The 27326-nt window shown below is 43.6% G+C and overlaps 1 protein-coding gene and 3 long non-coding RNA genes across 10 annotated transcripts in view; 3 read left to right on the top strand and 1 right to left on the bottom strand.

Moving 5' to 3' along the window:
* Positions 1-27326, top strand: part of LOC143830430 (uncharacterized) — an 88570-nt gene that overhangs the window by 12791 nt on the left and 48453 nt on the right. The window lies entirely within an intron of this gene.
* Positions 1-27326, bottom strand: part of FSIP1 (fibrous sheath interacting protein 1) — a 100526-nt gene that overhangs the window by 54176 nt on the left and 19024 nt on the right. For 6 of the 7 annotated variants that reach the window (XR_013228444.1, XM_077322931.1, XM_077322934.1 and 3 more), the window contains 3 exons: positions 23653-23763; positions 22053-22217; positions 6984-7118 (listed from right to left, as the gene is read on the bottom strand). Coding sequence is in view for 6 of the 7 variants with exons in the window: in XM_077322931.1 (XP_077179046.1) it covers positions 6984-7118; positions 22053-22217; positions 23653-23763 (411 nt within the window). In the remaining variant the exon portion in view is untranslated. The remainder of the gene's footprint in view (positions 1-6983; positions 7119-22052; positions 22218-23652; positions 23764-27326) is intronic. The other variant, XM_077322937.1, reaches the window with a different exon arrangement.
* Positions 5157-9678, top strand: LOC143830432 (uncharacterized). Its single transcript, XR_013228449.1, has 3 exons — positions 5157-5202; positions 8358-8478; positions 9505-9678. It is a non-coding gene; the product is annotated as an uncharacterized LOC143830432 (long non-coding RNA).
* On the top strand, positions 21384-24269 carry LOC143830431 (uncharacterized). Its single transcript, XR_013228448.1, has 2 exons — positions 21384-21482; positions 23731-24269. It is a non-coding gene; the product is annotated as an uncharacterized LOC143830431 (long non-coding RNA).

Genomic DNA, 27326 nt, shown 5'->3' with positions numbered 1-27326 from the left:
CATTAAAAAAATGAAGGAATTCTAATGGTGCAGCTTTATGTTGCAGTTTTTTCCTTATTAGTGTGACTGTTCTACTGCAGTCTGCTACTGCTTCAGCATGCCTCCAGCACCAGGCAGCTGCCCTTATTCTCAGGTGCACTGCACACTTTCATAAGCAGCTTGATAGATGCATGGATGGGAGTCTGCTGGGAGGGGGGGACAAGCATAAAATTTGTTTGGGCTCATGGAACTACTTTCATAGTTAAAAGAGCATCTTGCATAGAGTCTTCCTTGGGTCTATATGAAGAACAACCAACACAACTCAAAATATCAGCACAAAATGTCTTTGCTGATAGCTAGTGACACAAGGAATAACAATGATCTTTTTTGACTGTGACCGTTGTTTTAAAGAATGTTTGCATATAGTGGTGGGATGGGGGGGGAGTGAAGTTGGCTGTGTGATGTGGTGGATAAGAAACCAATATTCACAAATGTAAATGAAACTGCAAATGGTTGTTGTGCCTTACCTCCTCTCTCCCTCTTCTGGATCTTAGGAGTGGCACAGCTTTCTGTCTCTGCCTGAGACAGGGATGACTAGGGCCAGCAGTAGTGGTAGCCTAGCCTTAGAGCATAAACCAGGCTGGGAACTTCTATCAGCACAAGTGGCTGAAAGAGAGCAGAAGTACTGCTTTGAGCATGGGGACAGTTGTGACCTCCTGGTGGTAACAGTTGCAGGGAGGTGAAGTGTCTTCTGTTCTGAGTGCCCTGTCTGTGTGAGGTTAATGCTATGCATTATACATATATGACTATATGATGACACACAAACAATATGCATAAGAGCAAGAGAGGAGACTTGTATTATATGCAAAAAAAAAACCACCCTTATTATGTCCTATTTCTTCTTGGGGTGTAGTTATTGACTGAGAGTGGCGGTCAATAAATATAATTAATAAATATTATCTAAACTATATTACTCAGAGGATGTTGCCCAATAAATATGCCGGTCTCTTTGCCATGTATTCTTCAATAGTCATGGACAAATCTACCTTGCAAGCTTTCCCTCTTTGTATTATGGGGTTGTTAGTGGTTTACAGAATATTACTTGTATCCTGAATTCCATTACCTCATATTTTAGACCATTTGATCTATTGCTTGTGGTTTGTCTTACTTTCTGCATTGCTAACTCTTGCTTCTGATGGGATACAGCTGACGTATATGTATGACCTGTGAGAACTGAGCATCATGCTTGATAGAAGGGATCCAGGAAACCCCCTACTTTTGTGCTTTGCTCTTTCTGCATCCAGCTGGCACAGTGAGCTGCATGTATGTATGTCTTAAGCAGAGATATTTCAGAAGAATTTAGAAATATTATAAACAACAAATTCTACATTGGTAGATCCAATTTAGTTTAGAGCTACATATAATGGGGATAAAAGTTCACACAAATAATACACAACTTTTGGGCTGATGATATGCCGAAAACGAACTAAAGAAAAAAAGAACTAATCGAAGTAGATTCTCAACATTTTCAACATCTCTACATTTACTGTTCTTTCCACAGTGCTCTGCTACTGCCCTTTAGGGAATGGAATAACAGTTGTCGGGGAGAGGGGGGTTTAAAGACAATGCGTTTTGCTAAATAAAGCTCGGATCAACTGTTTCCAAGGAACTGAACAGCGAAAGAATGTGCAAAGTAGCTGCTGCAGTATCAAGAGAAGAGAAAATGCATAGCCATCAGACTGAACCCCAGGAGGAGATATAGATAGACTGGGAAAATATGTCCCCAGACATTTCTTTTGGAGAATGTAAAGGAATTACATCTTTTATTTATTATATTTATATACCACCCTCCCCTGTATATGTATTTTAACCCATGGGATTTTATTTTATTCCTAAAGGTTATTTTTGAGTGGCAAAAGATTTATAACCGAACTGATGCTTCACATGCATTGTTCAAAACAATCCACACACATTTTATTGTGATAACAAAAGCCCTATAGGCAATACCATTATTCCTATGCTGCAAATAAGCATGAATTACATCAGGCTACATAGTAAGCTTATAACAAAGGTAAGAACTTGAAACACAGGCTCTTCAGTTCATAGCTTATTCACTTAGCCATTATGCTACATCAGCTCACAAGTGGGTGGTTCCAACCAGATAAAGCCACATAGCTTCCTGACCAGAAGATGATGCTGTAGCTGAAGATCCAGACAGACTTAGGTAACCTAACAGGACTGTAAAGAGGAAAGGTTAATTACCTGAAAAAGATAAGGATGAATATATGATCTGTACGTAGAGGACTGCAACCAATGGCCTTAATCCTGCCTCCGGGGAGATCCAAACAAGATGCCTCCATGGAGGCCCCAATATGGAAAGAGTGCATATCATAGGCCTCAGGGGGAAGCCCTAGTGGCACCATGCAAGTGTGCAGAATGCTCGCAAACTGGAATATAGAAAGAAATAATCTATCTGTATGAACAAAAAAGATACCTAGACCAGAGGCAATGAACTGGGCAAGGGAGGTCTGCAGGGGCTGACCAAAGGCAGACCTGTAATCCCCTACCCCATTGCTCACTCTTAGATAAATTTAGATAGACATAATCTGATATGAAGCTCATTGCCCTGGATAGATCAATCCTTCAATGCAAAGGCCTGCCCAGGGGCCACTAACAGCTCACTGTGAAAGATGGAGAGAAGTGGCCCAGAAATCCAATCCAATCCAACAAATAAATAAAAAAGTAACAGAGCACCAAGGCCTTAGATGTCACCGCTGATGGACATAGAAAAGGCTAGGAATGCAGAAATGACATCTGGTAGAAGGGGCAATAGACCTGAAAATTCCCTGTATGATCACATGCTGCCAAAATTCCACAACTCCTCCAGGAAAGAACTTGTGTGCAGGTTCACATTGAAGGGCAGAATCTTAAATTCCTCTTCCTGAAACTGGGGTAAGATGTCTGTGATGTCATTATTTGCGCCTGAAATATACTGGGCTGAAAAAGAGATATTAGCTAAAAGGCAGGACAAAATTGTGAACCAACCACTGTATGCGCTCAGACTGAGACAACTGGCAATCACCCAGATGACCACCTGGTTTTCACACCAGAAAAATAACATGCTTGTCTAAAAAGATGTTTTTCCAGATGATGATAGCAGCCATGATAGGAAAAAAAAAAAACCCAAAGCATATTGGATCCCTAAGGATGTTGATGCTGGCCAAATATATTTTCCACATCCGGGAGCACCACCTTCCAGAAACATAGATCTCAAAACTGAGAGTGCTAGCGGGAGACCTGAAAGGGGTTCCCAGGAGATAAGAGGGACTTCCAAACATAAATCCTATTGAATTTTACTAAAAATCTGAGCCAAACCATCAGGTCCTCCTTCTTGCCTCACAATGTTATGGTAGGGTGCAATAACCCCACCAAAGTGGACTTGTTGAGACGAGTGCAAGAGGTGCACCCCAGGGATACTATCCTGCAAGTCAAATCAAGGTGGCCTAAAAGACCCTGGATTTCCTTAAGGATATCCTGCAGGAAACAATCTGTGTCAATAAGGATTGAAGCAAAACATGTTTGTCATCAGAAAGATGAGATGTGAATTCAGCAAAATACCCAGGTAATTTAGTTGAGTGAATTGGCCCTCAGTTTTTTTCTTGGACCAAGTGAATGCCCAATTCTGATGAAAGGGCCTGAAAGGCAAATAGGCAGTTCACACTACCTGTGATACTCGTGAGGCCAGTGAATAGAAAGTCATCCATGTAGTAGACGACGCATGGGCAATTGGTGTGGTCTTTTATGGTTCATCTGAGAAACATGCTAACTGACTCAAATGCTGCACATGAGATAGGAATACCTCTGATGGGCCTTTGATTTACAGGCCCTGAGGAACTGAGACAGATCCAGTAGGGCCCTCAGCTCGTCCAGGAGCTAATTTCACCAGGAAGCAAACAGAACCAAGAAAGCCCTGGCCCTGGCTGAGGCTAGGCATACTTCACATCAGCCAGGAACCAGCCTATTAGTACCCGCAGAGCAGAGAGCTCGGGGGGGGGGGGGATAAGGATATAGGTGGTCCCTCAGTATGTAGGGCCCAGACATCAAAGGGCCTTGAAGGTCAATACCAAAACATTGAACCTGATCTGGAACTCCACCAGTAACCAAAGCAGCTGCTGCAGCACTGGCTGAATGTGGGCCCTCCAAGATGTTCCGGTGAGGACCCTGGTAGCCACATTCTACACCAGCTGTAACTTCTGGGTCAAAGCCAAGGGAAGGCTTGCATAGAGTCTTATTATTAAGATGCCATGGAACTTCTTTTATTTTGATACTGAATTTTTATTTTGCTATAACAAGATGCTACGGAACTTATTTTATGTAACTACAACAAGGATACCATTCTGGAACTGACCCTCTAACTTGGTCACTTGTCTCAATACCTTAATTAGTCTTTTGGGAAAGTACAACAGCAGCTCTCTTACTACAAATAAATGTAAAACTGTCTGACATTTATACACAGGAAGAGGCTGCTTATAATCTACTATTTAAGTGAATAATAGGTTCTACCTAATAAGGTTATCTGTATACCCTCCTAAGTCAAGAAAAATGTCTGGTATGTGGAAGGAGGGCAGAAAAAGGTGGACTGTATGCCACTGCAGTTTCCAATAACTGTTTTGTCGTAATTCTTCAGAACTGACCGGTTGGAATTCATTGTATTTTAATGAATCAGTAGTCATACATTCCAAAGTCCATACATCACTTATTGTAGACTATATTCCCAAACTGCAGATCCCTGCCCAGATTTGTATGCCCATAAATAACAAGGTTCAGTGAGGAAAGGGGGAAAAGGGAGCAAAGGTCAGTGGCAGAAACAAATCACAGTCTGTATTTGTTTTCTTTAGCAGCTTGCCTACCCACTTATTAAATGGAAGCTACAATGCCAACAAACTACTTTCTACCAATGTCATTCTTATTACCGGAATAATTACTGAGTTATGCATAAAATACTGGAGATCCATGCTCATTTTTTATACTAAAAGCACAAACTTCATGACATAAGACCTCAAGACTTATTTAAAAACTAGCAAGAAAGCCCATTGCAATCAGTAATGCAATAGGCGCTAGGACCCAGGAGACACCGGGAAGTGCAGATCTGTGTGTGTGCGTATGTCTCTCTCCCTCTGGCTGCGTGTCTCTCCGTGTGCCTCGCAGCAGGAAACATAGCAGGTAATTAGGGCTTGTTCTTAGGAGGGAAGCAGGGCTGGTCAGCAGCTTGGGGCAGCTCTTTCTGTGTCTCTCGCTGCCTCCCTCACAGCAGGAGTGATAGGAAGGAATGAGGGTTCGTGTTCAGTCTGGCAGGGCTCTGTGTGTCTCTCTGTCTCTGGCATGGCTGAGAGAGGATGGGTGGGAGCTGTAGGGGCAGGGCCAATCAGGGTGCAGCCAGTGTTGCTGGCTGCACTCTGATTGGCCCTATTCCAACTTGGACACGTTCCACCCCCCCAGGCTGTTTCACAAATATATAGAGGAACCAAGGATAAGGATAAGCTTTCATAGGCTGCCCATAGCTTTTCTCATTACACAAAAGTCAGTTATTGACAGGCAAGCAATTGAAATCAATTATCAGGATGTTTGTTGATGTTGGCCACTATTCCCAGATGGGCTCTTCAAAAAACCCAGCTCTTCTAGCAACATTCCTACAACTAATGTTGTTTTTCAATCCCAAATAGTACATGCTCATCTAGTTGATCAATTAATATAGAATCACTACATTCATACTGAATATTATTTTTATACTAAATAGCTCTATATTTTCTGTATAGTTTTGGTGACTATTAGAAAATAGAATAAAACCAAAATACAAATATGTGGGGCATTTTTGAAGGGCCATGCATTGTGAAAATGGTGTAGTTTATTCATGTTCGGAGTACACTGGGTGGGAATAAAAGGGTGTAGAGGGTGTCCTTTCCTTTTCCCCACAATCACTAAGACTGCTACTGCTCCATTTCCCCTCCCCATAACTGCTACCACACTGCTTCTCTCCCCCTCCTCCCTGCCTTACTTGGCTAAGTTTCAAAACTCAAACCCAGGCTTTCTCGACCAGGGGTTCATGAAACCCTGGAGTTTCTTGATGGCCCTGGAAGGCTTTCCTGAATGGAGGGGAGTTAATTTTTAAATATATTTTCTAAATTTGTTAAACATTCAACAGGTGATATGGCCATATATGATCATGTTGACTCTCCCCCTCCCAATGACCAATGATGGGCCTGGAGGAGATGGGAAGAGAGGCCCCAGGTGGGTGTGAACACAGCTATGCATCCCAACCACATTCTGCACTATCATGTCACTTCTGGGTATTTCAGGGGTTTCTCAATGGCAAAAAAGTTGAGAAAGGCTGCTCTACCTGAAGCTTTCCATCCTTTCCCCCTTCCACTCACTGCTTCAGACTCTCCCCAATCCACAACCACTCCTCTTCTCTGATTCCTCTTCTCTTTTTTCAGGCACCCAATACATATACCCATGTATGGGTTCTCTGTGGACACAGGTAGAAATTATTTACATTGCTTTCCAATGCATTCCCCAGCTTGTGTGACTGTGATTTTATTTCACTGCATTTTAAAATCTGCCTTCCTCCTTTGCTTTTCTGTTTATTTCTGTAGCCGACAGAAATGGAATTATTCCCTTTTTCTCATTATTTCTCTAAATCTTTGCTCTATTTCTCAAAATATTACTGTAAATAAATCTCCCTGGATCCAACATTTGGATTGATATACATATAAAGACCACACACATATATCCCTGGTGAGAACACAATGCAAGCTACATGAAATCCCACAAATATGTATAAGCAGTTTGAAAGTAGTTTTTTTAGCTTAATACCACAGTCATGGCTAAGAAGCATCTGCATTTTTAATCTTCTGAAACAAATGGACATTTTAAAGCATTTTTTTTCAAATTATAATCAGAACATGCAGGCATTTCTCCTTTTAAATAATATTTCTTAGACTTACAGTCCTCTCCAGGTTTTTCAGCTGCTGATCAATCTCTTTGAGTCGGTTTTGTTGATTACGCTCTTCTTTAGTTTGTCTTAAAACCTTTTCACCTGGAACAGATTCCAGCTCTCTATTTGCATAAGCCAGAGACTCCTAACAAAAACAAATAATAGAATCACTGAATTGTAGAGCTGAAAAAGAAAGGAAGACCATCTAGACCAATCCCCCTCCCCTGAAGGGAGGCCTTCATACACAAAACAGCCCTTCCAGATTAGTCTGTGTTAGACACCTTACAGGATACCATCAACAGAAAATAGTGGTAGCGATTGTTGGGCTAAGGAGCATGTATAGGAAATCAGTACCAGCTGGGTTCAAGTAAAAGAATTGTGCTATAAATTACTGAGAAAAGAGGTAAACTTCCATGGTTACCATCTAATTTGCAGTGCTGGAAAATTAGTTTCCAACTCCAAATATACAAAATAGTTTATGCCAATAAAAGGTTACTGACTGACTGACTGACTGAAATATACGAAATAGGCTTTCAGCAAGAAAGGCAAAACTCCAGAGCAGGAGTCATGTTAGTGTGCTACAGTCAAAACAACAAAGAACCTTGTGATGCCTTAAAGACCAGTGAAATTATTGCTATGTAAACTTTTTAATCTGTTCTGACACACAACAATTTATATCACAAAAAATTCAATCGTTTTGAAGGTGCTGCAAAACAATTTAGCAAGAAAGTGACATTTGTCTAGTCTCTAAGAGAAAAAATATGGTAAATCCATGTCATTTGAATATGCATAGAATAGTAAAGACTGTGGTTCCATTTCAAATGCATGTTATACTGAGCTATGGGAGGAGAAACAGATCTATGAAGATGAGTCACCCTATGGCAGCCATTCTCAACAGGAGCCATATGACCTCCTTGGGGGATCTTGGTACATTTGAAGGGGGGCAGTGACTGAAAAATGTGAGGAGAGCCCAAAGGATTTATGAGGGGCCATGGAAACTGAACTGGTAAAATACCCTTTTTGTCACATATGACATCATTAATTGCTAGAAAGTTCAACCGTCATCAAGAGAAATAATTTATTTTATGAATTTAGGTGGATTGTGAGTGGGTAGGCAGGAAGGGATGTGCCAGTGTTTGTATCATGTGGCCCTTCATTGCATACTCAGGGAACTGCTAATCACTAGAGTGGGGATGGTAGGTGAATTTCCTCCAGGCCAGGCTGGATTCTGGAGATTTTTTGTATGTGTGGGGGATCACTTGGGCATGATATTGGGTCACTGTGGGTAGGCAGATAGTTGTGAATTCTTGCATTGTGCCGGGGGGTGGAATAGATCACCCTAGAGGTCCCTTCCAGCTCTATTATTCTATGATTCTAATTGCAGGCTAGGTGTTCCAATACCAGTCCCTGACCCTCTTTACATCTTTTGAGGATAAAACAGAGCACTGGAATGTTGTTAACTCATCTGAGCTCTTTGGAGTAAGGGCAGAATAAGAGTGCTAGAGGTAAAAATTTAAATTCTTACATAAAGTGTCTTTCATGACTCTCCCCCAAAAGCATTAGCCAGCTCTCTGAAAGCAGTGACGAAATGGCTCAAGAAGAGTCATTTGAAGCACAACCCTGCAAATATGGAGGTGTTGTAGCTGGGCAGGAAGGGACCATGGGAGGAAGCGCACCTGCCCACCCTGGATGGAGTGCAGCTCATAATGGCTCACTCCACCAGGAACCTGGGTGTGATCCTGGATGCTCCTCTTACAATGGAATCCCAGGGCACAAAGGTAGACCAGCTTTCAGAGGAGATCAGCCTTGAGTGCACCACCTCTTCCAAGCCAAGCTACTAGTGCCCTACTTGGCCCCGGAACACCTAGCCACAGTGATCCATGCGATGGTCACCTCTAGACTGGACTTCTGCAACTCGCTCTGCCCTCATCCTTGATCTGGAAACTACAACTGGTGCAGAAAACCACAGCCAGGATTCTCACTAATATACCATAGAGATCCCATATCCGGCCTATACCACAACAACTTGGGTAGCTCCCAATTGAATTCCAGATTAAGCTTAAGGTTTTGGTATTCACCTTTAAGGCCATACACAGTCTGGGCCCAGTGTATCTGAGAGACTGCCTCTCTGCCTATACCCCCAAAAGAGCCTGACACTCTGCCACCTCCAACTGCCTGTGGATCCCTGCCCCCAGAGAAGCATGTCAGATCTCAACAAGGGCCAGAGCCTTCTCAGTCCTGGCTCCCACCTGGAGGAACAAGCTCCCTGAAGAGATCAGGGCCCTATCCAAACTCTCACAATTTTGCAGGGCCTGTAAAAGGGATCTCTTCCACCAGGCATTTGATTGAGGCCGACTAGCCCCCAAACACCCACTGTTCCTCCCAGACACCCCCTCCCATGACTGAAGAATCTGACCAACCCAAAGCTGTGTCAATGTTCCTGTTCCTGTTAAATATTGTTCTGGTTGACATGTTATGATTGTTATATTTGTTGTTTGTTATATTTGTTATACTGTTGTTGTTGTTGTTAGGTGCAAAGTCATGTCTGATCCATCGTGACCCCATGGACAATGATCCTCCAGGCCTTCGTGTCCTCTACCATTCCCCGTAGTCCATTGGAGTCCATTCCCCAGAGTCCATTTAAGCTCGCAATTTGTTATATATTGTTATACAAATATTTGTCATATTTGTTGCAGTGATCTATGTAATCATGTTACGTGCTATATGATGGTATGTGTAAACCGCCTAGAGCCATATGGAACGGCGGTATAAAAATCTTAAATAAATAAATAAATACATACATACATACATACATACATACATAAATACATACATACATACATACATACATAAAATGAAGGAATTTTGAAACATGGGAAATAGCCTATAACTTGCCACGGTATAAATGTCATATCTAACACCTTCATACAAGAATTGCTATTGTACATTTCATTAAATTGCTGGTCAACCTTTACAGAAAAGCAAATAACACACTAGCCACAACTTTTCTCTGAACTCCAATAACCTTCCTTGCACTTTTTCAATTTCTGTTCCATAATCTCTGTGCAAACCACCCACTATTTAAAACTGAATGCACAGCCTGAGAAATAGAATTTTTTTTGTTCCATTATCAGGACTAGAAAAGGGAACAAGGGTCAATGCTAAAAGAAAATAAAAGAACTATTCATCATGTAAAGGAAAGTTTCTACAATATTCAGCTTCTTAATATCCACCCTTCTCACTGCTATGACATCATTACATCCTGAGCCTAAAGCAACTGAGTTAATATTTGGCAAATATGAACAATCAAAGGTTATGTCTAGCTGAACATAAGAGACTGAATGTCTTTTTTTAGACTGCCAAAATAAAGCCATCCAGATTTTAATTAAAGCCACATATTTATGACATAAAGCATACTTCTGAATACTCTGCAGTTTAATCCGTGGACCAACTCCTGGTGTACGTAGAAGTTTCAATCCTGGATCCCTTTCAGTCCAGCTTCTGGCCTGGCCATGGGGTAGGTACAGTGCTGATCATCCTGATGGACAACCTTTGGAGGCAGCTGGACCAAGGCAGATCGATGCTGCTTGTGATTCTAGAGCTCAAGGCAGTATTTGATGTTGTAGACCACAAACTTTTAACTCACTGCCTCACTGATGCTGGAATATGGGGGACAGAACTATGGTGGCTAGTTTCCTTTATCTGGTGTCAGGGACAGAAGGTTGCAGTTGGGGAGAACCAATCCCATTGCCTTTTGGTACTGTCCATTGGGTTTAAAAAAAGATTTTAAAAGAAGAGATTTCAAAAAGGTGGCAAAATTATACAGAGGAACTATACAAGAGCGAACTTAACATCCCTGATAACCACGAGGAGGTAGTCACTGACCTGGATCCAGACATCCTGGAATGTGAAGTCAAATGGGCCTTAGGAAGTCTGAGCAACCATAAAGCTAGTGGAGGTGACAGCATTCCAGTTGAACTATTCAAAATCTTAAAAGACTATGCAGTAATAGTGCTACACTCAATATGCCAGCAGTTGGTTCAAATTTAAATGGACTCTGTGGAATGGTAGAGGACAGGAAGGCCTGGAGGATCATTGTCCATGGGGTCGCGATGGGGTGGACACGACTTCACACCTAACAACAACAACAAATCCCATTGCTGGATGCTCTAATGCAGAGTTCCACATGGGGCATTATTCAACATCTTCATGCACCCTCTTGCCCAGCTGGTCTGGAGGTTTGGGCTTGGGTATCATCAATATGCAGATCACAGCCAGCTCTACCTCCTGATGAGCCACCAACTGGACTCCACCCCCCCCCCCCCCGCCCAGAATAACCTGTCTAGAACCTGTGGCTGATTGTTTAAAGCAAAGTTGCCTGAAGCTGAATCCTTCAAAGATGGATGCCATGTGGCTGAGTAGGGACCAGTGGAGGCAGCACACTTACTCAGCCTGGATGGTCTGAGGCTCACTGCTGTGCAGGCAACCAGGAATCTGGAGGTGATACCTGATGCCTCCCTATCCACAGAAGCCCATCACCAAAGTAGCTCAGCATGTGTTCTTTCACTTCTGCCAGGTAAGGCTACTAGCGTCCTGGCCCCAGATCACTCAGCCACAATTATCCATGCAACTGTCACCTCCAGATTAGACTTCTGTACCTCCTTCTGTGGGCCTTCCCTTGTTCCTACTCTGGACAAAATGCAGCTGCCAGAGTCCTCACTAGAACACTATGGGGGTCTCATATACACCATTTGCTTACACAGCTGCATTGGATCCCAGTGGAATAATGGATTAGGTTCAACATTCTGTTTTTGTCCTTTAAGGCCATCTGCAGTCTGAACCTGGTGTACATGAGGGACCACCTCTCCAAATATTTTCCCCAACAAGAGTTATGCTCTGCTGGTTCCAACAGGCCGGTGGTTCCTTGTCAAAGAGAGGTTCAGCTGGCCATGACCAGGGCCAGGGCCTTTTCGGTCCTGGCTTCCAAATGGTGGACTGAGTTCCAGAGGAAATGCAGGCCCTGTCAGAGGTCACTGAGTTCCACAGAGCAGCAAAATGGAGTGCCTCCTTCAGGCTTTCAGTTGAGGCTGGGCCACCAGAAACATGTAAGAACTCCCTTTCCCCCTCTGAAACACTCCCTCATAACACCATGAATGTAATGAGTAATGTAGTGAGTAGCGCAACAGGGCCTGGGAGCAAAGGATACCCATTGTTGTTTTAGATGGTTTAAACAAAAACAAGGAAAGCACCTTAAAGAAAAGACAGATGAGAAAATTATGCTTAAAAGATCATTATGTCCACATTATGCTCTCTTAATAAGCTACATGGGGCAATTCAGCTTTAAAAAAAAGCACAATACCACTGCTATGAAATATAATAACAAAAGGCCATTTTTGTTTTGTCAGTGCCCATGGGCTCAAGATGACTTCTGCTAGCAAAATACACAGGCACCAGTGGAACAGGATGGCAGGACACATGGTCTCTATTATACTGTGGCACTGTTCAAAGAAACAAAAAAAATCTCTCCTCTTTAAAAAAACAAGTTTAGTTGCGCCTATCCATCTGTACCTCTTTTCTTGCCCCTATCATCTTCCCTGGGGTCACCCTTCCCAGATAATCGGATATGCTACTATAGCTCAGACCCACCTATATTCAGCTGGGCAAGCAACCACCCCTTTTTGGGACCAGCTTCCTATACCAATGTAAGGGCTCATAATTTCCCTTCATGTCTATGAACAATTTAAATGAGAAATTTGAAACCTCATATTGTTATGAACATGCAACACATTTTCACTAAAGCAATGAGTGTACTACCTCTGCTATATCTGTAATCATTTGGCAGGCTAGCAACTGGAGAGGGGAAAAAGAAAAAGGAAAGGTATGTTTTCAGTGTTCAAAAATAGCTATTGGATGCACAGTTGCAATCTAGTTATGGTGCACAGTCCAGAATTTCCTGTTTTAGAAGAAGAAAACTTCCAACTTTATTGATACTTCTCCACTAAGTCAAGAAATGACATACGTATTCCATTAACCCAAAGCTTTTTTGTTGTTGTTCTGCCTCTTTTGCACAGATATCATATTTTTCTTCACTGGATATACTATATTTTATAGCCACCTGCCCCTGAACAATGCACCTGTTAGTATTGAAATAGTTATTAAGTATGAATAAGACAGGCATCTTATTGGATTCTTCCAGTAAGTGCTTTAGCAAATACAGCATCACTGTTTCTGCTGTATGCCTATGCCATTTTTGTAGGTGCCTCTTTTTTGTTGTTTGCTGCTTGTTTAATTTTACTTCATACACTTTTCAGCAATGCAACCCCAGCAGGACAGGACCCATTTAATGTATTTTTAAAAGAAAGGTCCAAGACAAGTAGGACACATGTGCCCAGCCCTCTCTGCTCTTTGAAAGAAACATTTAGACACATACTTGTTTCCCGGTTGTGCAATTGGTTGCTGTGCAAAGCTACTGCTGATCCAGCCTCTTTAATAACAAATAAATCATAAACAGCAACTTGTCTGGTTCCACTGCATGATCCTTTCCTATCCAGGATGCAGAGACAGGATATCATTATAGTAGTGCTTGACACATTTGTTGGCGTACCGCCATAAAATCTTTACACCGCCCGTGGCGCCGCGGGCGCCACGGACTAAATAAAACAGTAAGCCCTTGGAAGGCGGGCTGTGTCCGGGATGAGGAAGGGTGCCGATTGGCCCCTTCCTCATGACAGACTATCGGAGGGACCAATCGGCAGGCGCGAAGCGCCTGCCGATTGGTCCCTCCGATTCCTTGCCGGAGCAACTGCGAGCCGCGCGTAGCGCAGCTCGCAGTTGCTCCAAGCCAGCCGCCCTCTAAGAACCTCTAAGCCAGTGGTCCCCAACCTTTATTAGGCTGGGGACCGGCAGGGCATCGGGCCGCGCCCGTGGGGGCCGCGCCCGTGGGGGCCGCCCCCGCGGGGGCCGCGCCCACGCATCGGGCCGCGCCCGCGGGCCATGCCCGCGGGCCGCGCCCGCGGATCGGGCCGCGCCCGCGGATCGGGCCGCGCCCGCGGATCGGGCCGCGCCCGCGGATCGGGCCGCGCCCGCGGATCGGGCCGCGCCCGCGGATCGGGCCGCGCCCGCCGGCCGCGCCCGCCGGCCGCACCCGCGGGCCGCGCCCGCCGCCGCCCAGGGAGCCCCCGGCCTCTACAGACGCATCGCCGGCACAAGAAGATGGCCGCCGGCAAGAAGACCGCGCCAGGGAGCCGCCCGCCGAAGGAGCTGCCCACCGCAAAGGAGCTGCCCGCCGCGAAGGAGCTGCCCGACGTCGCTACAGCCCTCTCCCCGGTAAGCTACCTTTCCTCACCCTGCCCTCGCCAGTCCCTCGCTCTCCACCCCCCTGCTAGGGCCCATTGTATTTGGAATACAATGGGCTTTTTTACTAGTTACTAAATAAAGTACCTCATTGGCATCTTATACAATCAGTTGGAAGTATTACAGATTCTAAACAGCTGTCTGATACTACAGAGTGGCACTGGTTTTATGCAGACCTGTTTCTTCACATGGCCTACAGCGCTATCCATACGACTGAGAGAGTAACAGAAGTCCCTGAAACCAAAATTAATGGCAAGGACCTGGGCTTAACTGCCTGTAATAGGCTTTTCTTTATAAATGAGGGAACTGCCATAGCCTCCTATGATTTGTAGGAATCAGGTTAGTTTCAAACTATAAACCTTCCGCTCAGTTACCAGGTTTTCTTAAGATAGCGAGTGTATTGACTTTGGGTTCAGTCCTGTGGGGTGGTGCACAAATATAATGAGATCACTGAGGCAGGATCTGTACATAAACAACACAGAAGATGTATTTGTTTACAGGTTGGCGCCACAGGTCTCCAGGTAGTCAAAAGAGAAGCCCAGCAAAGGCACGTAAGTTTAAGATAGTTATGGGTTTAATTCTTTCAGGCATAAATAGGCTTTTACTGACTATTCACTAGGCTGGATCCTCTCAAGCACACAGGATTCCACCAATACCATCCTGGTCTTTTGCAGAGTTAGACTAAATGACACGAGGCAGTTGTGATGAGAGACTAACCATTCCCCTGAAGGAAGTGCAAAATGCAAGCCATGAATGGACCCCTGGACAGTGCCTGGGAAAACCACAAATGTAAAATGTCAGAGGCAAATTTGGGGTCTGCATCCAGAACCGAATGTGGTGATAATGTTAACTGCAGAAATGGTCTGTAATGTGGGAGGGCAACATAGCTAGCAGTGCTTTCTCCTGCTGCTAGAGTAGGGATAAGAGCCTGAGGAACAGCATCATGTTACTCTATGACAGAAGGGAAAGTTCGCGCATGCATTCAAGGCACCAAGATATAAGGCAACTACTAAGAGCACTAAGCTATATCAACCCTCTTTCTGTATATCTCCTGCCTCCATAAAAGGGGACCTAACATCACAGCTGATCCCTATTTTCACATCAATATTAGTTCAGGATTATTATTAAATTTGCAGATAATACTAAAGTGGGAGAGGTAACAAACACAACAGAAGACCGAATCAGAATACAGGATGATCCTGATAGGCTCGAGAAGTGGGCTAAACTAAATGAAATGAAATTCAATAGAGACAAATGTAAAGTTCTGCATTTAGGCAGGAAAACTATCTTTAAACCCCTCCCCCCGCTCCGGAGGAGCGGGAGGAATAAAAGAGTAAGGGGAGGAGTTAGGGCGGGCCCTGTCCGGGATAAAAACTTGGGGGGCCCAATCAGGAGCCACGAAGTGGCTCCTGATTGGGCCCCCCGAGTGTCCATCCAAGGCCACTCCAGCGGCTGGGAGAAGACCCGGGGGGGGGGGGCTGCGCAGCCTTCTCCCGCCTGCCCTCGCGCCCATTTTATTCCCCTTTAAAATGGGCTTTATTCCTAGTATACAATAATATAGAATGAGGGAGACTTGTCTTGGCAGTAATATGTATGAAAAGGATCTAGGAGTCTTAGTAGACCATACATTGAACATAAGTCAGCAGTGTGACTCGGTGGCTAAAAAGGCAAATGGGATTTTGGGCTGCATCAAACAGAGTATCGTGTCCAGATCACAAGAGGTGATGGTACTGCTTTACTCTGCTCTGGTTCAGCCTCACTTGGAGAACTGTGTTCAGTTTTGGCATCCCAGTTGAAGAGGGATGTAGACAAACTGGAGCATGTCCAGAGGAGGGCAACAAAAATGGTGAGGGGTTTGAAGACTAAGATGTATGAGGAAATGTTGGGGGAGCTTGGTCTGTTTAGCCTGGAGAGGAGACAACTGAGAGGAGATCTGATAACCATCTTCAAGTATTTAGAAGGCTGCCATGTAGGGGGTGGGGCAGTGTTGTTCTCTCTTGCCCCAGACCAGAACCAATGGGATGAAATTAATGCAAAAGAAATTCCATCTAAACATCTGGAAGAAGTTCCTGACAGTTAGAGCGATTTCTCAGTGGAACAGGCTTCCTCGGGAGGTGGTGGGTTCTCCACCTTTGGACATTTTTTAACAGAGGCTGGATAGCCATCTGATGGAGAGGCTGATTCTGTGAAGGTTCAAGGGGGTGGCTGGTTACACTGGATGAACGATAGAGCTGTGATGTCCTGCAGGGAGTTGGACTAGCAACCAGGAGCTTGCTTCCAACTCTAGGATTCTAGGAACATCTTGCTCAGTTTAGGAAAGGGCACTACCTTAGCAAGCACCAAAGGATTGTTATTCTATTGTGCCTCGCCATTTTCCATCCCCATGCCCGCCCGCCAAAATTTGTTCAACTTAAAGAGCAGTTAACAAACACAATTTAAATAAAATAAATAAAATTAAGAGAGAGACATCACTATAATGAGTTTAATTAAACTGGCATAAGAAGAAAGAAATGCTTTAGAGAGGAGGAGGTTTGAATTAGAGCAGTTTCCAAGTTAAAAACAACACAAATCATGGAAAAACATTCTGGATCCAGCTGGACTGATTGAAAGGGAGATGAACATAAACTTTCCTATAACAGCCAAAGTGAATTCCTCCTATATAGACTTATTAGAACCACTTGTAATGCATTAAAGAGACACATATCTAGAACTGTTATATGCTTCAAAAATACTTCAAAAATAGTAAGTGGTAGGAACCAGTTATATCTCTAAGCCAGTCTTTTTCAACCTTTTGACCGTGGAAGTATTGCTGAAATATTTTTAGGCTCCAAGGTACCAGGAAGTGATGTTAGCTAGCCACACCTCCCTGCCACAGTGAAAGGAGCCTTGGCCAGCAAAGGTTTAAATGGCCAGTGCCCCTCCCCTTCTGACTCTCTTCAGGCCCATGATTGTCTCCATCACTTTGGAAAGGGGCAGGTCAACCTGTCCAAATGAGGGTAGAATTTTTTTTTAGAAATTAAAATCTTTTTCTTTCCTCTTCTCTCAGAGACAGAAACAGCAGGCACAAAGTGAGAGGGCTCTCCCCAGGCACCATTTTGAAGATCCCCGTGCTGCAATGCTATTGAGGGGTATTGGATGGAAACCCTGCTCTAAGTTGTTGATAATTACATTTTATAGAAAACAAATTGGGAGGAGTAGCAAACACACCAGAAGATATATAATTAAATGAGATCTGAACACACTAGAAAAGTGGGTGAATGTGAATCTGAATAAGATGCAGTTTAACAAGGATAAGGGCAGAGTTCTGTTTCTGAGTAACAAAATGAGAAGCATGCATACTGGACAGGGGACCCACTTCTGGGTAGTAGTGTGTGCATGAACAAGATCATGGGTTGTGGGTGGACTGTAAGTTAAGCATCAGCAGTCAACTTGATGCAGCAGCAAAAAAGGCTAATGCTGTCTTGGGGTGCATCAACAAAGGCATAACATCCAAATCAAAAGATGTCATAGTCCCACTGTACATCACATTAGTCAGGTCACACATGGAGTACTGAATGCAGTTTTGGAGGCTTCACTTCAAAAAGGTTGTGGACAGAATGGAGCACACGCAGAGGAGGAAGTTGAAGATGATTAGGGGGCTGTAAACCAAGCCCTATGAGGAAAGGCTGAGGGACTTGGGAACATTTGGTCTGGAGAAGAGGTTGGAGGGGGGGGGACATGATTTGTCTGTTTAAGTAGTTTAGTATGCCACTTTGAGGAGAGCAGGAAGCTGTTCCTGTTGCAGCAGAGGATAATAATGGGTTTAAACTACAGGCAGAAAAATACCAGCTGGATATTAGGGTGAGAGATTTACAGTAAGAGCCGTTCAGCAGTGGAATCGGCTGCTTAGGGAAGTTGTGATCTCCCCATCACTTGTAGTCCTCAAGCAGCGGCTGGACAAACACTTGCTAGAAACGCTAGTTTAAACTGATCCTGAATTGCGCAGGGGTTGGACTAGACAGCCTCTATCGACTCTTCCAACTCTACAATTCTATGAAAACAACTTTATTTGTTCAATGGGGAATCTATATTTTCCCACATAAATTGCCTCTTAGATCAATTTCAAATGTTATGAAAAATCAGGGGACAGAAGAATGCTAGTAACTGAAAACCAATTCTTTCTCAATTTCTTTGGAATGTATGTACTGGCCCTTATTCACAAGATAGTATTCCTCTCAGATACTTGATAAATGCTTGCCAGAAAGCTAGTACTAGAACAACAGAATGTTTCATAAATTATCCAGTAAGAACAATTACATTCAATCAAAGTAAGAAATATAACTGTCCAAATGGCTGCTTCAGATTCCCTTCTACTATGTCCCCTTCCCCATGCTCAAGGTTCTGTTGATGGAAAGCAGTATCAAGGTACTGAGTGGGGTTGGTGGGGTTCCTGTACAAAGTACAAAGAGGAAAAGTAGGGGGCTTTTCGCACGCCTTCAAAATCGCACAATGGTTGCCAATTGAAAACGCTACAGTTTTGCCATTATGCACAACGTCGTTGACAATCTGCCACACACCTGAAACCGATCCGCAAAAAGCGCTTCCTTGTAGCGCTTTCAAGGAAATCCCCAAAAGTGGATTCACCCTCCGGAAAGCGATACACTCCTGCAACCAATCTGCAACACTAGCGAAAAAGACCTGTGCGTTAACATTGTTGCGGTTTCTACAAAGTCCCTCCCCCTGGCTCTCTTCTTTGATCTTCCGGCAAAGCGATCGCCATTTTTTTTTCTCCGAGCGAGCGGGGATAAACGCACCAGCGAGCCTCTTTCTGTTTAGAGGCTTCCCCGGCTTCAGTCCCTCCCCAGAGTCACTAAGCACAAACAACACTTTGGACACAAACAACAGAGAAGCCCGTTTGCTGATGTATTTTCCCTTTATTTTTTACACAAAAACCGGCCCGTGAGAGGGGGGGGGATTTTTTTTTTCACTCGGAGGGAGCGTGGCAACGATCAAACGACAGCTCAAACACACCGGGCAGCTGGATGGGTCTCTCCGTTGCAACGAATCAACACAGATTCGTTGCAATGGGTGTGTTTTTTTTTTAACTTTCTTAAAGGGAAAGGGGCTATTTGGGAGCATGCTAACGGCTGCCCATTGGCTGCTTGACGGCCAGGGGCGGGACGAGCTTGGCAAGAGCGCTTCCTTTCTAGCGATTTTTGCCGAGACCGGAAGCCTGTGGGAAACGCTACAAAACGCAACTGGATTCCACTACAAAGGCAGGTATGCATAACGACGAATTCCACTATTTTAAATGGCGATTTTTCATTCAGCAACCAATTTGCTACAAAGATCCCGGTGCGGAAAGCCCCTAGGTTTTTATATCCTACTTTTCACTGCCTTAGGGAGCCTCAAAGCAACTTAAAATCACATTCCTTTCCTCTACCCACAAGAGTCATCTTGTGAGGCAGGTGGGGCTGAGAGAAATATGACTGGACTAAGGTCTCCCAGAATTCACAGGGAGAAGGAATCCAACCCAGTTCTCCAGATGAGAGTTTGCCATTCTTAACCACTGTACCACACCAGATGCAAAATATGACATGACTTCTGTATCTTTTACAAAATTGCATCAGATAAGAATTTTGGAACATTTTCTTCTCCCCACATGACAAACTGCATGGATTTGTAGCACAGGCTATGGTGGCCATCACAGGATTAACAAGGAAGAAACCTCATCTCACAATCAACTATTTCCCTTACAAACAGCAAAAGAATGTATTACTTGCACTCCAGTGGTAGCTATTTATGTTACAAAGACACCCGTGAATATGATTACTACTTATGGTGGTGGTGGAACTTGCTGTCGTCACAACCAATTTATGCCAATCCTTTAGGGTTTATGAGGCAAAAGACATTCAGAGATGGTCTACCACGATCTGTCTCTGCAAGGCAACCCTGGGCTTCCTTGGTGTCTCCCATCCAAATACTAAACAGGGCCAAACCTGCTTAGCTTCCAGGATCTGACTAGATCAATACAGCTATTCCACCAGAAAATGAGTTTGCACTTGCTCCTCACTGAGGACTGCACTGGAGTTCACTCTGTAAAGTTAATAATGGTTTAAATACATTTAACTGTACATAAGGTTGTGAACATATCTCTCAGAAGTGCAGTCACACTCATATTGCTGCAAATACCTCCACATCTTATTCTGACATTCCAAACTTTCTTTGAACTACTTTCCTTTAATTAGGCTTTAAAACCAATGTCTCCTCTTTTCTTCAAAAACAAGGCATTTTCCCATAAAATTGAACTGGCTCAAAGCCCAGGATGGATAATAATCAGTCCTGGACCAGTGACAGCTTTGGGAGCCACAAGCTCTGCCCTGAGAGCATAGCAGGAACAGACACTTGCTTTCACATATATTCCAAAGCATTAGAATAATATGAAGAAACTTCCTTTGATTATTATTCCGTTTGCCTAACAAATGAGGACAGTGTGTGAAAGTCAACCATCCCAAAACTTAGCATTAACCTTTTGTCCATTGTATATTGCCTGCTTCCATCTCCTTCTCAAATATTTTATATTTTGGCCAAATGGTAAAAGAGGTAAATGCTTGTCAGATATCACAGAATCATAGAGTTGGAAGGGGCCATACAGGCCATCTAGTCCAACTCCCTGCAAAGATGAATGTGAATAATGGGTTGCTTACATTGCTTGTTTTGTGTAAATATGTGATTGATTACTTCGCTTTAATTGTGCAGTCTGCTAGTTGCCTAAATTAATTCTTCAGACATTTGTTATGAAACTTTCACTGTTAGAAAAGAAAAAGAAAAGAAGAAATAACTTTTGACCTTTTTTCCACATGGATTACAGGTCCTGGAATCCGTGTTGTAGGGAATGTGTCCCCCACATACACAGTCACGCACACTTGCCCACAACATCATGGTGCATTTGTGCAATTCCTGAGTTTCCCTGGCTTTTCTTTGCTCTTTCTCAAATGAGTTTTTCTGTAATCATTAACTTCTCTGCCACTGTGGGGTTTACAACTATAATAATCTGTATTAGAGATTTTGTTACAGAGATACATCTTTCTCCCTTATAGTTGCATAAGGAATGGGGATAAAAACACTTTATTTTACTGAAAGCTGAGAATTCAAAGAGCCTAATACACAGATAAATGTAAGTCTATTAAATATCTGAAATACTTTCTTTTATATCTGGAAATCATATGATTTCAGTTTTTGTTCAAACCTTTAGTTTCTTTTTTCACTAGAATGCCTTAAAATTAATTCTTCTTTCCTTGCCTATGATTAAATGTTTTCTTATGTTCACACTATTGACAACCATCTCTTTTAAACTGCCATAAAAGGAATTGAGGAAAAATTCCTGAAAGATAGAAACATCTTGGTTATTAATTGTTAAAGTATCTATGGGATGGTAATAACTGTCAGGTTCCATTTTTGTGAGATTCTGAATTTTCATAAGAACCAGCAAAAGATGCAAAGATGAGGACATAATAATGACAGGTTTCCTACATGTTTCAACAGCATTTCCTTTAGAAGGGCCTTTTCTCCCACACAGGGAATTCCCAGCCATGTTCAGTACAGAACAAAAGCTGTCCTCTGACCACAGCTAGTAATAAACTTGAAATGAAAAGAGTGAGGTTAAATTCCAGTCTTTTCAAAAACGTTATCTGCTTCAAGGCAGGAGATTGCAAACATTCCAAGGCATTCTCCAAGTTTACCGTACCTGATAAATCTGTTTCGGGACTTTAGAAAAAGAGTTTTGAACAGCAGAAAAATCTCCGTTTGAAATGACTACTTTGAGTTTAGCCTCAATTTCTGTGAGATAATAATATTCCATTGGTTCAGGAGTGTATCCTTCACCTGGTACTAACCATCCAGTTACTTCTCCCTGCAAAAAGGAATAATGAATTAATTTGTAGGCCTAAATGACAGAGACCAAATGCATATGCTCTTTTTGAGAGGCACAGATAAATTTGTCAAATCATCTTTGGAACAAGTTCATTGCACTGATCTTTCCCCTTTGTTTCTAAGGTCTCCCAACCTCATGGAGCTAGTTTTTGGGTAGATGTGGAGGGAAGGAAGAAAAAATACCTGTTCTCTGAACTGAGTCCATTCAAATATTTATCTAAATATTCCCTACAATGATACAAATTAATGGGGAGGGCTAAGTAGTCTATGGTTAGGAACAAACTATTTTTATTACATTTTTATACTGCCTTCCCTTGCAGCTCTGTTGGTTTACAGCATAGATTCCATTGTAATGTGCAGTACAATACTCAGGAAATACTTAAGAAACTGAACTCAGTAACTTATGTTAACATTATAAACATTCATACTGTTAACCATATAGCAGCGGTTCTCAAACTCTTTACCACTGCGACTCCAACTTCGGTGGTAGCGGGGGCGGTGTGCGTGTGTGCGCAGGCGCACAACAATTGAGGCAGCGTGGAGGCGGCCAGTGCCATGGCTGTGGGAGCTTGGTCTGTTTAGCCTGAAGAGAAGACGACTGAGAGGGGATTTGATAACCATCTTCAAGTATTTAAAAGGGTGCCATATAGAGGATGGAGCAGAGTTGTTCTCTATTGTCCCGGAGGGACGGACCAGAACCAATGGGATAAAATTAATTCAAAAGAAATTCCGTCTCAACACCCGTAAGAAGTTCCTGACAGTTAGAGCAGTTTCTCAGTGGGCTTCCTTTGGAGGTGGTGGGTTCTCCATCTTTGGAGATTTTTAAACAGAGGATGGATAGCCATTTGACAGAGATTCTGATTCTGTGAAGGCTCAAGGTGATGGCAGGTTATAGTGGATGAGCGTTAGGGTTGTGAGTGCCCTGCATTGTGCGGGGAGGTTGGACTAGATTACCTATGAGGTCCCTTCCAGCTCTATTATTCTATGATTCTATGACATTATGTAACAATTAAATAATAATTATTATACATTATTATCATGTATATAATATCATTAGTAATAATAATACATTCAATTCCTGTAGCAGTCTTTGTAGGTCAGCTTTTTCTGATCCATAGAAAAAGTTCCTAGGAATATATCTGGAGAGAGGGTATGACAGACATCTAAAAATATTTCCACGATTTAGTTATTATAAATAGTTTAAAGGAAATTAACTTTTTTTCAAAACTATTTTAAAGCTTCAAATCAGTTAACCTGAACACATAGGAATCTGCACAAATCTAATGTTTCCCTCTATACCTCAGCAGAAACTGTTACCGCAGCAAGAGACACAAAATAGGATTCATTGCATTGTTAACTGCATATGTAAACTGAACATCACTGTTTCAGATCAACCTAGATTAATATTCTTGTACCTCAAGAATTTGCAGTTCACTGCTGTCATCTTCAGTATCTTTCAGTAATTCTGATAGCCTCTTCTTTTCTTCCTCCAGCATAACCACTTGATTCCCAAACTCTTTGACAAACTGAACAAAGAAAGCAGTTCATAAGATGGGAGGTTTTGGAGACTGAAACCAAAATGCTGACCTATTTCTTGAGAATTCAAATCACATTGATAGCAAAGCAAAACAAAATAAGTTATAACAGATGATAGATTTAGTGGCCACAGAGAACTTGGGAACTTTTCAAGTTTTGTGTGTGTGTGTGTGTGTGTGTGTGTGTGTAGATTTTTTAATCAAAAATTGTAACACAAACACTAAGTATCTTCTGGATGGGTAGCTGTGTTAGTCTGAATCAGAAGGCTAAAAACATCTGTAGTGGGGATGAGCTTTTGTGAGTCAGAGTTTACTTCTTCAAATAAAACTAGAATGTGAGTCCATCTGTCCTATACCTTGAAGTGATTTCAGATGCCAAGTGACATTAGCAAGCAAAGGGTATATTTTATGTTGCATACTAATTCAGTACATTTCCCTGACAGTGGAACATGAAACACACAGGGGTTATTCAACTATTAAAAATCATTTCCCTTTTGCACCATTTGTTTCTTTCTCTTCATTTTGCTTTGGTGTGGCCTCCATTTCTCTTGTGTTGCAAGGATACATTTACCCTGGCCAGAATGAGAGACAACAAAGATATTTTGGGCAAAAAATTGGCCACAGTTTTTATTCTCATGCAAATGAGCATGGCCAGGTCCAGCCATCTTGTGGCCAGCAAACCGCAAAGAAGCCCCATCCAAGTGACCTGACCCAAGCATCAGGTAGCATGCAAGCCTGAACCCACAGGCCTAGATGCCTACTTGGAATCCGGAAAATGGCAGGCAAGTTGGGAACCCTGCAGGCATCAGTCTCTACTAGGTTCTCCCTACCACCTGGAAATGCAAGCCAGATAGCCTTCCCTTGGTGGAGATGGCCCAGTAGCTCCACATCTACACAGCCTCTTATAGAGGCCCCCTAATATGGGGAAGTCCTGTGCACAGGAACAGCCTCCCCCCAATATGGATCTGTCCCATACCAAACAATCGTAACAGAGGGGGACTCCCTGTGCTCCTGCCAATGCTCAACGCTCCAGCCACTGCACCCAGGGATGGTGTATGCCATGCAGTCCTAAGTCCATCCTCCAGTCTGACAGGTGAATGTCATTGCCCCTGAACAGCACATTCTGCTTGTAACTGATGTCAAGGTGCTAGATGACAATAGCACCAGCATCCTGCAAAGATTTTGCCACCACCTTGCAAGACCTTCTCCTGGCCAAATCCACCAGCTCTGGCATAACTGTTCCTCTCCACAAGCACCATTCCAATAATTTTTACCAGAACACTGCTGAATAATCCCCAAATCGCTAATGAAGGAGGTGGAGAGGGCCAGACCAGACACTGTCAGTAAATCATTTTTGCCTAGCTGAATGATGACTACCACTGGGGTGCCAAAACTATTCCATGACATCAAGACATGAAGACCACCCCATGCCGTGCCTTCCTAGCCAGGAAATGTACAGGTGGTCACCCAAGCTCAGATCACTATCCCAACCAGAACTGGACTTGTAGCTGGCAGCCCAGAAAACAACACTATGGCTACTGATAAAAACAGTCTGTGAAGCAGGAGGTAAACCTGAGAAATTGGAGGTGAAAAAGTTAGATCAGAACATATCTCTTGTATGCCAAAGAACACCTGTGACCCAGCACCATGATTCATGATGAATCCAGCCTATTGGCTGTGGCCTTCATGGCCCCTCCAACTGGAAACAAGTGAATGCTGATCTACTCTGCTAGGAGTCCCAGTCTTGAAATGCAGTCACATAACCACCACAAACTGGTATCAAGAAAGGTAGGAACCATTCGTGTGCATTAGTACTGGGCCCAGTAGGCCAGGCCAAACTCCTAGGTACGCTGAGATGCTGCACACTGGACATGATCCCTTCTCAAAAGCTGAAGGCAGAATTATGAGCAAGCCACGCCCCAGCAAAGCCTGATGTCCAATTCAATCCCAATGACTTCTGTGTCCTGGAGGGAGAAAGCCTGGTCCGCAAAGCAAGTAACAGCTTACTGCAGCAAAAGGTACCAAAAAAATGCCAATGCAAAGGCTGCATGAAAGAGAGCCACAGACAATCATGACCAACAATCAAGGACAACTACCGCATAAGGGACTGGAGTAGTGGGGAAGAGATATGGTGTCATCTGTGAGAGGGACCAGCCATCTCCAACCCTCAATTGCCCTATGTACCATGAAAGAGCTGCCCAGGTCCCACCAGCTCCTAAGTTTACAAAAGAAAGTCAGGCGTGCAACATATATGGTTGTGGTCTTATACATGTTCCCACATGAGTGCAAGTGAGCCAAATAGCGCAAAACTATCTCCTTTGAGAGCGGTAGAGGTGCCGAGCATCCCCAGGAGCAGGAAAATTGTGACACAAAGGAACGTTGAGTGGACAATGCCAGTGATCCCATTACTGCATTGAGCACTAGCTTTCTCCAAGATTCCACAGCAGGGGGTTGGACTAGATGACCTGTATGGCCCTTTCCAACTCTATGATTCTATAATCTTGCACTTGTTCCCCAGCTCCAGGTTCACTGACCCCAGATGCTGGATGCTGTACATTCTGGAACACACCTGACCCAGAGTTTTGTTCAGTTCTCCCCCCTGTGCTGTGAGCAGTAGTTGGGAAGAGACTCTGCTACTGCTGTTATGGATCCGCAAAAGGAGAAGCAGGCATGGAATTAACCCCACTAATCAAATAATAACCCTGGTGAATTATTGAGGGTCCCCAAGCCCCCTCGGCTAGGGATCTGCTAAATACTGAGTATAGGGTGGGAAGAAAGGCACAGCAACCAGCCACATTGGCAGAAGACTAATATGATCTAGCACAAAATAAATGCTATAAGACTCTCCCACAAAATAATGTGGCAGAAAACTAACACTCCTTTAAATCTGGGCCACCAATTATTTAAAAGTTTTTTCTCCCACGAAACCTGATGGATTCAGCTAACGCAGCACTCCCTGAGGCCAGCAGATTGTCCTCTCCAAAGCCGATGTAGGCTCCGTACAGACCAGCCACTCACAGAGGCTGCCAAGGAACCCCCAAATTTTCTATGCTGCCTAACTGAGCCAAAGGTAGAGGTGGGCTCCAAGCTGCAGACCGACTTGATGTCTGCAGAAGTGGGCAAGAGGGATCCCACCCAAGCAAAGATTCGGGGAATAAGGCAGCAACTCAGAAAGAGCACACGGCAACCAGAAGCAAAAGAATTAAGGAAGCCCTCCTTAACTGAGTTATCTAGTTGGATCACCTCCAGTAAAACTGGGCATTGCTCCATCAGTTCAGGCCAGTTGTTCATGTTCTGAATAGACACCTTTTTGGAGACTTTCTGCTGCTTGCTTTGGTTCTCTTTAGATGTAAATTTGGGCATGGGGTAGTGTAGTCCTGTTGGCAAAAACAGCAACACAGCAGTGGGAAAAGAGCAGGGACACCGCATCTTCAATGCGGCGTCCCTGCTCCTTTCCCGAGGGCGAGAGGAAGCCAGCCAGCGGACTTACCGTCGGGAAAGGCTTCTTCCTCTGAGCGGTGACTCCCCTGCTGGCCCAGGCGAGGCCGGGCCAA

This window comes from Paroedura picta, chromosome 2 (genome assembly GCF_049243985.1).
Source record: "Paroedura picta isolate Pp20150507F chromosome 2, Ppicta_v3.0, whole genome shotgun sequence".
Taxonomy (NCBI): Eukaryota; Metazoa; Chordata; class Lepidosauria; order Squamata; family Gekkonidae; genus Paroedura; species Paroedura picta.
Note: the sequence above shows the minus strand (reverse complement) of the source record. Positions and strands in the feature narration are given on the sequence as shown.